This window comes from Nannobrachium achirus, assembly GCF_963921795.1.
Source record: "Nannobrachium achirus genome assembly, chromosome: 1".
In the NCBI taxonomy this organism is placed as follows: Eukaryota; Metazoa; Chordata; class Actinopteri; order Myctophiformes; family Myctophidae; genus Nannobrachium; species Nannobrachium achirus.
In genome coordinates, this window is record NC_137810.1 from 59,295,004 (window position 1) to 59,311,203 (window position 16,200).

General features: G+C 44.9%; 1 protein-coding gene across 1 annotated transcript in view; it reads left to right on the forward strand.

The window, feature by feature from the left end:
• The window catches only part of trabd2b (TraB domain containing 2B), a gene marked incomplete at both ends in the record, with an annotated part of 217,357 nt that extends 202,104 nt beyond the window's left edge, over positions 1-15,253 (forward strand). Inside the window, 3 exons of the mRNA XM_080730645.1 lie at positions 12,475-12,616; positions 13,547-13,692; positions 14,953-15,253. Of these exons, the coding sequence (XP_080586771.1) occupies positions 12,475-12,616; positions 13,547-13,692; positions 14,953-15,253 (589 nt within the window). The remainder of the gene's footprint in view (positions 1-12,474; positions 12,617-13,546; positions 13,693-14,952) is intronic.
• Between the last annotated feature and the right edge of the window lie 947 nt (positions 15,254-16,200).

Consider the following 16,200-nt stretch of genomic DNA (forward strand, 5'->3'; position numbering starts at 1 on the left):
TTTTTGAGCAGTGTACATGGACGTTATATTTCAACACAAAAGGACAAACCTGCACCTTGACATGAGCACAGAGATTATCGATAGACCAAGAGTAGCTATATGGAATGGAAAAGTAATTTTTTCAGAGGCCACACCCAACGCGGCCGTTGTACTGTATCATGTGACGTGTCAAGCGGCTGACCAACTGTTTAAGCTCACCTGATTTCTGGAAAACAGTCGGCGAGACATGGCGAGACGTGTGCTCATCTACAGCCTCCTTAACCCTTTTTGTGCCTATCCCGAACAAGTCCGGCTTTTTTTCAATACTATACGATATTCTTTATGCTATTTTACTTACCCTGAGCTGCTTGTAGAGATGTGGGTGGTCCTGGCTCGTCCTACGCTTCCCAACGACCGAGTCTAGATGGTCCGACGATTTATTCCATTGAAAATGGTTTAGAATAAAGTTTAGAGCCCCCCCAAAAAAACTCAATCTATACTGTCGGCGGCGCGACGTATTCCGGAGTGCCGATCCCGATCTAGTCAGTTTTTTTAAATAAAATGAATGAATTAATTGGAGGCCTCAACGAAGCCCCGGTCTAAATGTCCATCCATGCCCCGGGCCGCGATTCTGTTTACATCGGCCCGTAATTGGGTAACGCCGCCGCACCGCGCCGCCGACTCCAATACAAACTCACATCTTTAGAGACCTTTTTCTCTGAACTGTGTTCCCAGGGCAGCGACAAAGTTTTATTTACGGCTAAATCGCCGAAAATCGATCTTCTAAATGAGTGTTGGCCTATAGCCTTCCTGTAGCCATCTTCATCCGGGTCTTTTTCATCACATGCACAAACGTGACCACGCACGTCACTGCTACGTGAGTCCCTGTATGTTGCAACGCTCAGTCTATGAGAGGGACCCTGGCCACTCAACTCAACAGTGGCCCGGCACAGTATGAGTTAACCAACCAGTTGAGGTCAGCTTTGACATACAGTGCAAGGGGGAATTGAGGGTTGGCATTAACAACTACATGAAAAACAAAGCCAAAATGTCCCCACAACAGCCAGGATGTGTTTCCTCTAAGTTGACTAGTATGGAGAATTTAGTGATTTATAAAACCTAATAACTGTAAAAAATCTGCAAAAAACACCTGTAGACTAGAAAATGTGCTCCTCCGAGCACAGGTCTCCGCCGGGTGAATAATGTTGGTTGTGGATGTAAATCTTTTTGTACTGAGTGATCATCCAGGTGTGTCTGATGAAGAGCCGTTAGTAGTAAACTTTATCTTTGGGAGCATAAATCGGTGTGCAGACTTTTATTCTTCTACCATCATCCAGGTGTGTAACATGTAGCTGTGTTCATGATTTGAGGCATTTTGTGCGAGCTTAAGCCAATCTTAGCCAGTCTGGATGGAATATGGAAAATCTGACAGATCCATTTTGATCACACGACTATTGAGATACTGTCAGTGTCTACTTTAATCATTTGCGTGAATTTTCTGTAGGGAAGAATCTGTAGGAGTACTGTTAAAAAATGTGTTTTGCAAAAATCGGCCACACACATTGACACTCGGACGGGGTGCAAAACATGCCATGCCTGGCAGAGACAATGAATTTTGATCACTTTAATCACTCTTTTCAGGCCAAGGACCCCTTAGTTGGGAGAGAGATGAAGCAGGGACCCCAACAACCTGTTAAAAGATGTTACGGACACTAGAGTTCAAGTGGTTAATATCTAGGCCTATTACACAAAGATTTGGAGGACCCCCCTGTAGTATGATGATTTTACATTCCATACAGCAGAAACATACATGTTTAATATGAAAATACCATCTACACGTACATGTAAAGCTTAAACCACTCAAAACAACGGTTGTTTAATGGTCGCAGGTGATTGAAATCACAGCCGTACAAAGTGGAATACTTTCTTCTTCACTCCATGCTGCATACATGGCAAAGCAATCTAGAAAAGAAAGACATACACCCAAACCTCTGCGCTCCGTTTGAAGCAGGTGATCAATCATCTCATTACCTTTTCAAAGTAACTTTCCTGAAGCGCACTGAGGCTGACACCGTGACGCATGGAAACCTGGAGGTGCACTGTGTTGTTTACGAGCCAACGCGGCCCCTGATAACTTAATGGTAACACGAGTTGTGAAACAGATCATTTGGTGCGTGCAGAGTCGTTGGCAGGCGCAAACACACACGCACAGTGCACGTGGACACATTCATCACACACCCACGCAAGTGCACACACGGGCGCACTAGCGTATAATATACTGTACGCGTGTGTGCGCGTGAGCATTGTCTGTGTGCACGCACGCACGCACACACACACAGACGTGCGTGGGTTGTACTACTCGCGCACGGACACTCACACACACACACACACACACACACACACGGCACAAACCAAATATACCCCCCCGCAGATTTACAGTTGCACATCCGTCTTATTCCCTCTAAAGTCACGATGTTTAACCTCGCTAGATTTATTGAAGTGTAGTGGAGATACTGTGCAAGCTGTGCTCTGTTACAAATAAAACTCAGCTATGCAGGAATCCTTTGATACCTCCTCAATTCACCCCCCCTCCCTCCCTCCCTCCCTCCCTCCCTCCCTCCCTCCCTCCCTGCCTACGTCCTCTTCTCCACCGCACTCCCCTCTCCATCCTTAGGCTGCCAACAGCCAGCTGCTGAAGGTGGTAGTGCCTCTCTGTCTCTCTCTCACACATTTTAACCATTTATTTATGTCCACACTAAGGAGACACATACACGGGACACAACTATTACAGGTGCAGTTATAAGTTACATTTACAAAATCATGGCATATGTCTTCATGATACAATAGCATGTCACTTGGTGCTCTACGGGTATATAAGTAGCAGCGTTTGGGCATCCCAAGTTGGTGAAACCCTCTAACAACCAGCCTGTGGGTATAATGTCCTAGGCTGCCAAATATAAAAACAAATAGTCTGCACCTGTAGCCCAGCTCTGAGAAGGTATGTACGCGGACACACACACACACACACACACACACACACACACACACACACACACACACACACACACACACACACACACACACACACACACACACACACACAGAGAGAGAGAGAGAGAGAGGGCAGCAGTGACACTTGGGAGATAGAGTGACCGCTTGGGAACCGCAAGATTCCCCTTTTCGATTCCTTCCGACTTCCATGTCAGAATGTGCTTGAGAAGACATTGAGCCCTAACTGCTTCCCGTCCGCTATTCAATAAGCAGTTTCCCACTGCTCCTAATAGTTAGCCAGGGTTCCCCAACATCCATTTTCTGTGTGTGTTGGGACATTAGCCCAAAACATCGCGTGAGGTGAGTTGTGAGCTTCCTGAGCGTGTGTGTTTTTGGCCAAAGAGATTTAGTGTAGATGGAAAACAGCGGAACAAGAACAGAGCCAACTGAGTCAACTAAGTCTAAAGGGTTTAAGAATTAAGTGCTTAAATGCAAAGGCCACATTACGGTTACCTGCTAATATACTCTGCCAATAGCCCGACAATAACAACAACCACACAGGAACAGACATAAATATATTCTTCCATGGGGATAGGAGAGCTGCATGCATTAACACACACACACACGCGCACGCGCACACACACACACACACACACACACACACACACACACACACACACACACACACACACACACACACACGTGCACGTGCACATACTGTACATGCAGCGTAAGAGCAAATCAGTGCCAAGTATAGTGGGAGTGTACTGTACACACCACCCACATGCACACACACGCTGGCATGCACACCTCACACAGAAGCTTGGCCCAACTCCTGGAGAGAGTACACACACACACACACACACACACACACACACACACACACACACACACACACACACACACACACACACACACACACACACACGGATACACTGTTTAGTCCCCCCAGGAATCCGCGGAGAAAAATGCTTTATTCCGCGGAGAACAATCCTGATTCTGCGGAATTCTGTGGTGAACAATTCTTGATTCCGCGGACATTAATAAACAACCTAAAATGACCAGTTATCAAGCTAAAAATGATATAGTTCTAATAATCAAGTAAAACCCTTCATGAAATAGCTACAATTAATTGTAATTAGTGGTTAGAATAATCAAATAATCATTTTTGAGAATAAAAATCTAATATTAAATCTATTATTTTTTTAATTGTTATTGTTTTTAATAATTACTTTCTGTTGCAAAGACTATATTGTCATGCAAATTAACCAATGCCCATAGTAACCACATTTTAGAGGATAGCCTACCTACTACCTAGTATGGGTGTAATATTTATTTATTCTCTTCTGTATTAGCATTGTTATTGCCAGGACCATTATAGAGGCAGAGAGGAACTATAGATCAGGACACAGTTTCTGTCAGGAACGAATGTGGGACCGGACCAATACAGCGTCAGTGCAACTAGCAGGAGGAAGCTAAGCTATTCCCCAGGCTCTGTATGAAGTGGCCACTTGCCAGACCATGTACACATTGTTTTATAATAGTAGTAATGACTACTCCCGCCGCTCTGCTGCCACTCGCGACCGCTATTCCGCGGACGTCAGAAAAGTCCGCGAACGGCCGAGAAATCCGCGGGTGGTCGCGAATTCCGCGAAAAATTCTGCGATCGCGGAAACGCGGATTCCTGGGGGGACTAACTGTTATAGGTTGTGTGTGTATGTGGTGTGCGCATGTCCCTAATTATTTCTGTGTGTGTGCGTTTGCGTGTGCATGTGTTTGTGTATTCAGCAGTGGTGTAAAGTACTGTAACTAAAGTAGGCCTACATTTACAAGTACTGTACTTAAGTATAATGTTTAGGTATCTTTTACTTGGAGTTTTCCCATTTTCTGTACTTTTACTTCTACTCCACCACATCTCAGAGTCAAATATTGTACTTTTACTCCACTACAATTATTGCGACCGTAGGTCGCATCTTACTACAGAAAGCTGCTCGAGGTGTCCGTGCGTCAGTCCGTCACACGTCACACGTCAGTCCGTCACACCTCACACGTCACACTTTTGGCCTGCTCATATCTCGGCCACCGTTGGCCCGATCCATGCCAAAATTTCCACACAAACTCCTTGCCTGCCAAACTACAACCTCCAAGGACCCCCGGAGTTCCAGGGACCCCCAGGTCCCTGGGGGACCCCCAGGTGTAAAAAAAATACCAAATGTGCAAAAATGACCAAATGACCACCCCAACGGAGCTGCTCACGGGGAATTCCTGGGGACCACCCACTCCTGGTGCTCCAGAACGGATGCAAAAGTGGTGGCGCCCCCAGTGGAGGACCCCCTGCCACTGCAGCTCACATAAAATGCCGTAACTCAGGCTAGGAGCGTCCGGGAGAGCCGGGGCCAGTACCTATTCGTCCGCCAAGGCAACGCGGACAGCCCACCCCTCATTTCTCACATGGCCCTCTTCTAGCGCCACCTACAGGCCGATTTTTAAAACACATTTTTGGCCACTGCTCCTACAGTTTTGCCCCGAAAATCACTACACAGTATGTCTACACTCATGTCATCAACATGGATCAGGAAGTTTATGGAATAAAAAATGTTTGCCCTATTTGTGGAGATAAGTGACCTACGGTCGCTTATCTCCCGATTAGGGAGTCTTACTGGTTTGTAAACTTTAGTTACTTGTTACTTTGTAAATGTGTTGCTTTGTGACGCATTGTGTGCTTGTAGACCTGCTATTTTTAAAACCTTGGAAACGGGACATTCTGCACAATTAGCACTTTCTGCTTTTGTTACTTCAAGAACATTTGGATACCAATACTTTTGTACTTTTACTCAAGTAAACTTTGAATTCCGAACCTTTATTTGTAACAGATTATTTCTACTTTCCAGTAGCCTATTGGTACTTTTTTTTGTAATAAATCGTCACTGTCAGACATAAACCTCATATCTCCAAGTTTCAAATTTGTAGTTGCGACCGTAGGTCGCTACTTACTGTAGAAACCACCACAAAGTGTTACTCCGTCCGTCCGTCCGTCAGTCCGTCTGTCTGTCACACCTCACACGTCACACTCTTGCCCTGCTCATATCTCCGCAACCGTTGCCCCGATCCATGCCACATTTTGCACACACGTTCCTTGCCTGCCAAACTACAACCTCCAAGGACCCCCGGAGCTCCAGGGACCCCCAGGTCCCTGGGGGACCCCCAGATGTAAAAAATGACCAAATGTGCTAAACTGACCAAATGACCACCCCAACGGGGCTGCTCACGGGGAATTCCCGGGGACCACCCACTCCTGGTGCTCCAGAATGGATGCAAAAGTGGTGGCGCCCCCAGTGGAGGACCCCCTACACTGCAGCTCACATAAAATGCCGTAACTCCGGCTAGGAGCGACCGGGACAGCCAGGGCCGGTACCTATTCGTCCGCCTTGCCGGCGCGGAGACCCCACCCCTCATTTCTCACATGGCCCTCTTCTAGCGCCACCATGAGGCCGATTCTTGCAAAACACATTTTTGGACACTGCTCCTACAATTTTTGCCCTAAAATCACGCAAATCGGTACACAGTATGTCTACACTCATCCCATCAACATGAATCTCTCCCATATAGCGCCACCTCCAGGCCGATTTTTACAAACACATTTTTGGACACTGCTCCTACAGATTTTGCCCTCAAATCACGAAAATCACTACACAGTATGTCTACACTCATATCATCAACATGGATCAGGAAGATTTTGGCAAAACGCATTTTTGCCCTATTTGTGGAGATAAGTGACCTACGGTCGCTTATCTCCCGATTAGGGAGTCTTACTGGTAAAGTAAAACCCTGCTTCTTCATACAACGTCGCAAGAAACTAATAAAAATAGCTGATCTACAAGCACACAATGCCTCGCGATGCGAGGCGTTGTGTGCTTGTAGATCTGCTATTTACAATCGTCACTGTCAGACATAAACCTCATATCTCCATGTTTCAAATGTGTATGTTTTTTTTCGTAAAGCAAAGCCCTGCTTCATCATACAAGACTGTCGTGCAAAACTAGTGAAAATAGCAGATCTACAAGTAGGTTGTAGATCAGCTATTTTCACTATAGTTTAAATCTTTTTTACAAAACGGTTTTGGACATGCAAGGTTTCCACCCGACAACAACAACATGTATAGGCTATAAGTATACATTTCCCCTCACCCGCTGCATGCGTTCAGCCTCCCGCCTCCTTTTGGCACAGAGCGTCTCCATTCTCACCCTACGGGACAACACAACCAGAGGTGATCCAGGGGCCACGCAGGCTTGGCCCCGTAAAACACAATCAACAGCCACTCGAACCGCAGTGAAAAAAAAGAAACGAAACAAGGCAACAACAAGGGAAATCAAATCACGTTGTAGAAAAGCCCCCCTCTGTCATAAAACAATCCCCCTTCCATTCCATACACACACACACACACACACACGCACGCACGCGCGCGCACGCGCACACACACACACACACACACACACACACACACACACACACACACACACACACACACACGTTTTTTTTTTTTAACAAACTTCCCACTGCAAATTGCAGCTGTAAACGTATAAGAGCCTTCCTCGTTCCCTCTCTGACTGACTAGTGCTGAGCTGAGTTTTCAGAACTGCTGCTGCAGACTCCAGACCAGTGGTTCTGGTTTAAAAAGCTGACAAGTGGACTGACTTATTGCGGTCTGAACACGCACATGCACACTCACACACACTCATAGACACAACCATGCCACAACCACACACACACACACTTCCATGATACGAGGTGACGTGACATGGGGAGGGGGGGGACACACACCGCAGGACGGCTGAATGATAGGTGTTTATGAAAGCTGTTAGCCTCCAGCCTGGAGCGCCTCGAAACCCTGACTGGCAAAGTGTCTCTGTTAGGGGTGTAACGATTTATGAGCGATTTAATAGCGATACGATGCGCATCACGATACATGCTTGACGATACGATACATGGACGATATTGGTTCATTCGTGGCGATACGATACGATTCAATGATTTAAAATCGATATAGTAACTATTTAGCATAGAAATATGTGTGAAACGTGGCAATAACACACATTTATCGATAGACCAAGAGTAGCTATATGGGATGAAACTAGAATTTTTTTTTAATTAGACCCTTCTTTTTTTTCTCTTAAAATTGCTAAATACAAGGAAAATACTTAGTTTCCATACAATCAATTATTTGCATTGAAAAAAAGTTTCGATATGATTATCTGCGTGGTAAAACGATACGATACAAAACGGTACGATATTTTGCGATTCAGTTAATACGTATATCGTTACACCCCTAGACTCTGTCTCTCTCCCTCCTCTTGCCCTTGATAGGGTGATTACATGACTGACAGCCATGAGCTAGAGTGAGAGTGGTTGGGTTTGGCTTGTCCTACGGTAGCTCCGAACCACAGCACTGGAACTGTCATTAGCCTGTCCGAGCCATCCAGACCTGGCCCGGGGCTTTCTCTCCATCTCTCTCTTTCTTTTCTCTATTAAAGTGGAAGAGCTACGGTTTGACCATCTGACTCGTTAAGAGCACACAGAACAAGCTAATTACACCGTTGCGGTATCCCGGTGAGAATTGCCAGAGGTCTGTCTGTCTGGCGTGCAGGGGCGTCACAAGGGGGGGGTGGCTGGGGGAGTGGGACTGAGTTACGAGGGCCCAAGGTGGAGGGGCCTTAATTATTTTATACTATTGAAAAATAGCAGAGTGCCGCGCTGCGAGCTTGTAGATCTGCTATTTTTTTAAACTCATGAAAAATATGTGTGCAAAACTAAAATGTTGCTTCTGGGGGTTCACTGGAACTAAATATTTTGAGATGGGGGTCTGTGGCCAAATACATATCATTTTGGGGGTCCTTCACATGACAAAGTGTGAGCACCACTGATATAGAAACATAGGTTTTTCAAAAAAACCTTAGAAGGATTTGAAATATTCAAAGACTTGCACACATTTTCACGATTTTTCAAAAATAGCAGATCTACAAGTTCGCAGCGCGGCACACGGTGCTGCGCTGTGAGCTTGTATATCTGCTATTTTTCAATAGTTCATGGGGGGCCCGCAGTGAATCCTTGTACCCAGGGCCCAGAATTTGGTGCGACACCCCTGCTGGTGTGCAATGTTTTTACAGTACTTCTGTTGCAATGCAATAATATTGTGGGCTCTAATGTTTTGCAACGCACTTATATGGGTTGTGATCGAGATATTGATTTATTATTCTTTCTCCCTGTGAAATGCACTAAAAGCCCAGCAATCCCCTCGGGAAGTCCCTCGGGGCAATAAATGTCAGTTTCATAAGTTCTATAGTAATGAGTGAGAAACCGCGAATCAATTAAAAACGATGAAATTCAAGCGCTTTCGGGATTCCAGGGAGTATTTGAAAGGAATGACCAACCACCCTCCATAGAGAATCACATGGGTAACTTATACAATACTCACAGGAATACTGTAATAATAAGAAAATTGTAAAAGTTAAAATGTATGTTAACTATTATAATACAAATACAATTATCAGTACTACTTATACACTTATTTGGAATTCCCTCTGGGTGATCCCAAAGGAAATATGTAGCCTACTAAGATAATTGGAACAGCTGTCTCTCTGGTTTTATGCCATATAACTAACTATATTTATGCTATGTCAGCACATTGAGGTATACTGTATGCACTACATGGCATGTGGTCATGGGGAGCCGTTTCATTGTTAACATCTCAGTGTTTTCATTAGTAGCTTCACTGCAGTTATGCTGAACTCTCTGCACTTTTCATCCCAGTCCAATTCTTTGGGGGCTTTTATATATTGGTGTTAATATTACGGTTTGTTAATTTTATTTTATTTGATTAAATTTTGTTACTGTTTGGGCTGATTTCTCAATGTGTTCTCTGAGCAATGAAGGTTGAATGAGTGAGTGAGTGAGTGAGTGAGTGAGTGAGTGAGTGAGTGATGAGTGAGTGAGTGAGTGAGTGAGTGAGTGAGTGAGTGAGTGAGTGAGTGAGTGAGTGATGAGTGAGTGAGTGAGTGAGTGAGTGAGTGAGTGAGTGAGTGATGAGTGAGTGAGTGAGTGAGTGAGTGAGTGAGTGAGTGAGTGAGTGAGTGAGTGAGTGAGTGAGTGAGTGAGTGGATGAATGAGCTACTGACATTTATTGCACATTGTATGAGAAGAAACCGTCTAAACAATCACCTTATATGTAAACCTTGCAACATTTGTTCCAAAAAAAAGCAAATATTAATCTATTTATCAAAAGAAAAGGTTTCATTATTGTTGGCACTGATCATTTGTAGCCTATATTACATGGTGCATGAATGATTTCTAATGTTTGATGTCATCTAGGGAAAGGGTCTTCAACGTTTTCAGGCCAAGGACCCCTTAGTTGAGAGAGAGATGAAGCAGGGACCCCCACAACTTTAGATTTCATATAGTTTCATTGTTTGACAGCACAGTCATCATTGTATTTTGGATTGATGTCAATTTGTTTTCAGATTAACCACTTGAACCGTCAATACTTAACTTGACATTAGTCATTAGTCTGCTCTTTCCCCCTCTACACCAAACGTCTTTGCCAAACGTCACTGCCAAACGTCTTTGCCGAAAGCTCACAACGCCTCGCAGCTTGTAGATCTGCTATTTTTGGCTAAAGTTCTCAGGATATGGACGCTAGGATTCAAGTGGTTAATATAAAAAAGGAGGACACAGATTCGGAGGACCCCCTGTGTTAACTCTGAGGACCCCCTAGGGGTCCCGGGACCCCCTGTTGAAGACCCCTGATCTAGGGCATACTTTTAAAGGGGTTATTTAAACCATTAATATGGAGTTACTGTAAGAGCAAAACTGCCACCCTGTGCATATCGCCAGTGGGGTAAAGGGAGGAGAAAGTGTGAATAATGGCGAGACATGACATAAGAGTTGGTGGATGGGTGCGCCTGGGTGGTCTGCTCCGAGGGGTGATGCTATTTGAGATAACACTGGGATGAATGGTAGCTCCAAGGTCTACAGACTACAGCTAGACCACAGCGCTCGTTGGCCACTGGGAGTATTTCTGATGCACAGTAAAAGTGTTTACGAGCTCTTCAGGGCCGTTTTCATGTGCACGACTTTGAAGTGGGGACCAAAAGGCGAACATACGTTACAGTGAGTGGTCAGAGAACCACACACAGTGGCACTCACGTGCAGCAGTGTTTCAGAAGTCTTTTTCTGTATTTTTATTGAACTGGAAAATCCACTGGCGAAAAGAGTGAAAGTTTTATATTATTTTACGTTACGTCTTTCTGCTTAGCAGACAAGCTGCTTAGCCATTATTAACCCATATATCAACCCATTAAAGGAGTAGTTCACCCCCAAAATGACTTTTTTCTATTGATTACTCATGCCATGGAGAGTAGAGTTCAATAATATTTTTTGTTTTTTGTCACATTCCTAAGACAAAGATTTACCCCCATTGATTCCGGATGGGGACCCGTTTCGAAACGGGTCCCCATCCGGAACGAATGGGGGTAAATTTATTGTTATCACATTTTGTCTTAGGAATGCGACAAAAAACGAAAAATATTATTGAACTCTAGTCTCCATGGCGTGACTAATCAATAGAAAAAAAGTCATTTTGGGCGTAAACCCGAGGCCCATTCTAAAAATGTCTTCTAAATCCCGACGGTTTTCTGAAAAAACGTATGTTGCTGCTGTCAGAGTTTCTCAAACCTTTTCATGTCGTGGACCCCCAAAATGATATGTATTTTACTTTTTGCCAGAGAAAGACTTGCACAGATATTCAAGGTAAAAAATCTAAATAAAGCAGATCTACAAGTTCATAGGGGTGACCCGCTATGAACTTGCATATCTGCCATTTTTGATAAGCCAACCAATGTGCTATATAAAATCTAAGATGACACAGATACTATCCCGGTCTTAATGGGTTTAACAAATACAGAAAAGTGCATTTGATCAAGTATCTCCACTGCATGTGAATCCATGTCCAGGGCATGACATTAAAGGCCTGTCTATACTTCGACCGAAATGTTCGGTGAGTTGTGTTTTCCGACGCGCAAATTTCCGAACTCTCGTTCGGTCCAATGCTTTTCAGAAGTCCCGAGGGATATAATTTTATGGTCGAAAAGGACCTTTTGACCGAAATCTTCAGTTTCGGTCGAAGTATGGAGAGCCCTTTAGGCTTGTCCTGTTGTCCAGGAAAACTAATAAATCTTTATGGACAAGTTCATTAAAAATGGTTTAACTTTGTCTGTGACGCTCCAAGCAGCTTTGTGCTGTATGCAGACTAGGGACTGTGGAGTGGAGGGGGCCAAGGGGGGTCTTATTTATTTGTCAAATTAAAAATTAAAAAACAGAAAAAGAAAGGACTGTGAAATGGCAAATTTATATCTGGACAAGTGACTCTTGTGACTGGACAAGAGAATGGGACATGTACTTGCCTCAAAAAGTTCATGTCAAGCCCTGATGTCCTGTGTTCCTCTGCTCCAGGGGTGCAGTGGAAGGAGGGTCGCCCACGGCAGAGAGCCTGGACACGGACACCTTCACCTATCCCACCGACTGGCTGTCCCCAGACTCCCCACCCCCAGAGGAGGCAGAGCCCGACCTGGACCAGCAGACAGTGGTGGAAAATGTACACTCACATTTTTATTTTTTTTTACTTTTAAGTAAAAGTATCAATACTGCAATGTAGAAACACCCTGTTAGGGTGCCCTCACACCAAAGTACCTATGAGAGTGGAATCCGCGTTCCGCCAATGCACTTCAATGAGAAGGGAGCGTTTTTTGCAGAAATCCTCTGCTGGCATGAAACCGCTTCACTCTAATTGAAATGCATTGGCGGAACGCGGATTCCACTCTCTTTGTACTTTGGTACTTTGGTGTGAGTAAATGTCTGGGATTCTAAATTTACTTGAGTAAAAAGTACAAAAGTATTGGCATAGAAATGTAGCCTACTTAAGTACCAAAAGTAAAAGTACTCCTCATGCAGTATTCAAGTTTTCAAATGTATACAAATCTTTTGACAATAACAGATCTACAACCTCAGTTACCTCACAATGTGCCGCGTCGCGACGCAATGTGAGCTTGTAGATCGGCTATTTTCAAATTGCCGAAATCTATAAAGGGCTGAAGCGCTTAATGTGTGTTTTGTAATAATAATCAAAATGTGCAAAGTAACCAGTAGCACATTGTAGTGGAGTAAAAGTACAATATTTTAATCCGAGATGTAGTGGAGTAGAAGTAAAAGTATTGGACATTGGAAATACTCAAGTAAAGTACAAACAACTAATGATTGTACTCAAGTACAGTACTCAAGTAAATGTACTTACGTTGGGCGCCCGCTGGCCTGGTGGTCAAGGCGCGTACCACATACAGTACTAGGCTATGATGCCTGCTGGCGTCGCCGGTTCGATTCCCGATTCGGACGACCTTTGCCACATGTCATTCCCCATCTCTCTCCTCATTTCCTGTCAGTCTACTGTCCTATCGAATAAAGGCATAAAAAGCCCAAAAAACAAATCTTTAAATGTACTTACGTAGTTCCTTCCCACCCGTGCGAGCAGGAGGGCGAGGAGCTGCCCCACATGCTGCTGCCCGACAGCCTGAGCCAGCTGGAGGAGTTTGGGCGACACAAGCGACCCCGCAAGGCCCAGCGCGCCCACGGGAGACCACGCCTCTTCAGTGACCTGTGGGTCCGCATCGGGGACAGGTGAGACCTGCTCCGACCCGGGGTTATGGTTCAATCACGGCAGCGCCTGTGAAGCCTCTTTCACATAGACTCCGTGAAATGCGTGTGAACGCACGCATCCCATTCATTTCCAATGGGGGCGTGTGTGACAGTCTGTGTAAAGCCCTTTGCACACAGGACAGTTGCGTTTTTTCCGTTTGCTGCATGAATAAAACGCATTGGATTTGGTGTGCAATGCTGTGCGGAATCGGCGCTGCGGATCCCAAAAGGAGTCATAAAAGGAGTGATGAGTTTTTTACCGCATGCGACAAGACGCACGAATCGAACTGGGTTCGATCGAAGAAAAAAAAACGCACGGCCCCAGCCACTCGTCGCACGGCTAATTCGGATCCGGTGTGCATGAGGTCGTAGAGAATCATTGTTTTCTTTTAAAAAAATTAAATTGTCCGTTTTATCCGTGTGGATAAACGCGCCTGTGTGCAAAGGCTTTAGTGTGATAGGGCAAAGTTCACGCTGATGTCCCGTATCTGACAGACTGACAATGACAGATCTGAAAAAAAATATCGATTTCATGAATAGGTTCATAAACTTGTTTGAGAGCGCTTGCCGCCCGCGATGCATACTCCACTGCATTTTTATAGTGCTTTTCTAAGCAAGTTGCGAACTCATACAATGGTCCATTCATTCATACATTGGGAATTGGGTTTATGTGGGTAGTCTGACCTGTGTGGTCCTCTCTCTCCCCAGCATCACCCCTCCGCCCAGCCTCAGAATAATCATTTACGTATAACAGGGGTCTTCAACATTTTCAGGCCAAGGATCCTTTAGTTGAGAGAGAGATGAAGCAGGGACCCCCCACAACCTGTTCATAGATTACATTTTATAGTTTCATTGTTTGGCAGCACAATCATCAGTGTATTTTGGTTTCATGTGAAGTTTTCAGATATTTAACCACTTACACAGTGACCTGAACTTGACCTTTCACTCTGTACTTAGTCTGCTCTTTTTCCCCTCTACACCAAACTTCTTTGCCGAAAATAGCGCTGCGAGGCCATCTTTGGCTAAAGCTCACAGAATATGGACACTAGGATTAGAGTGGATAATAAAATAAATTAAAAAATAAACGTTTCAATCACATGCAGATTTGTAGGACCCCCTGTAACTCTGAGGACCCCATAGGAGTCCCGGACCCCCTGTTGAAGACCCCCTTGATTTATAATAATCTTCATGGTTTCTGTGGGTGTAGTCTAACCTGTGGTGTTGTCATATCTCTCTCTCCAGCACCACCCCACCACCCAGCATCAGAATAATCAACGGCTATGTGACGTTGGACCCTCCTCTGACGCACCAGGAGCAGCAGAGGAGAACAACCGTGCTGCTCTCGGCGGCGCCACAGCAGCTCCCCAGCTCAGCCTCTCCCTCCTCTCCTCCTCCTCCTCCTCCTCCTCCTCCTCCTCCTCTCCCGCCCAGCTCCGGCTCCACCCGGCCGGGCCGGAGCCTCGCACACAGCGCCGTCGCACTCTCCAGTTCCCTCCTTCTGGTCTGGCTTCTGTCACACATGCCGTTGTTGTTCACGTCCTGACCACACGGTGGAGCTCTCACATAGGACAGAGACTACATAAATGGACGCTGCTGTCTCCAATAAACTATATGCACAGCAGTCATTTTGGAGAGAAGTTGGGTCTCTTCTCACTTCCTTCACAGGTGTTACCAATGATACTAATGAAGGCTCTGTTCCGTCGTGGTCAAACAGAGTCAGGGTGCTGATATTGTGTATGTTGGCTCACTGGAAACACTCTGCTACACCAGTGGGCTTCAAAGTGGTTCCTTGGGGGTTCCAAATGACCTCTTAAAAAGGTGTGTAACTCTGCGAGTGTGCAAATGGAACCAAATGGACCCGTAAGGGTCCATTTGGTTCCATTTGTACACTCTCAGAGTTATGGGGGTCCTTGAAATAAAAACGTTTGAGAACCACTGTGCTACATGAAATGGAACAGAGCCTTCATTAGTATCATTGATAACACCTTTGAAGGAAGTGAGAAGCGACCCAACTTATCTCCAATATGGCTACAGTGCATATAGCCTATATATGCAACAACAGAACTGTGGAATGTATAAACCCATAAAGACAGAAGCGCACTGCAACTGTGCGCACACCTGCAGACACACGCGTGTTTGTACAGACACACAGACACACGAATTGACCTTGTGATTGAATGATGGAATCTTATTTCACTTTTAGGAGAAGAATCAAGAATCTATATCAGCCTCTGAAACAAGGAGTCTTAAAACCTCACGTGGAAGTATTATGATAGAAGGATTAAGATATTCATTAGCATAATTAAGACGGCTGATTTCAAGAGGTCGCTTGTGTCCCAATGACCGCCTGAATGAAAGTGTAATAATAATGTATATAAAATGATGTTGTTTTTAATGATGAAAATAGACCTTACTAATAACTGTGACAGATGCAACTCTGTGAGGAATGAATGAAATGATGGCGTACATGGCGTGAGACGGATGGCAAGA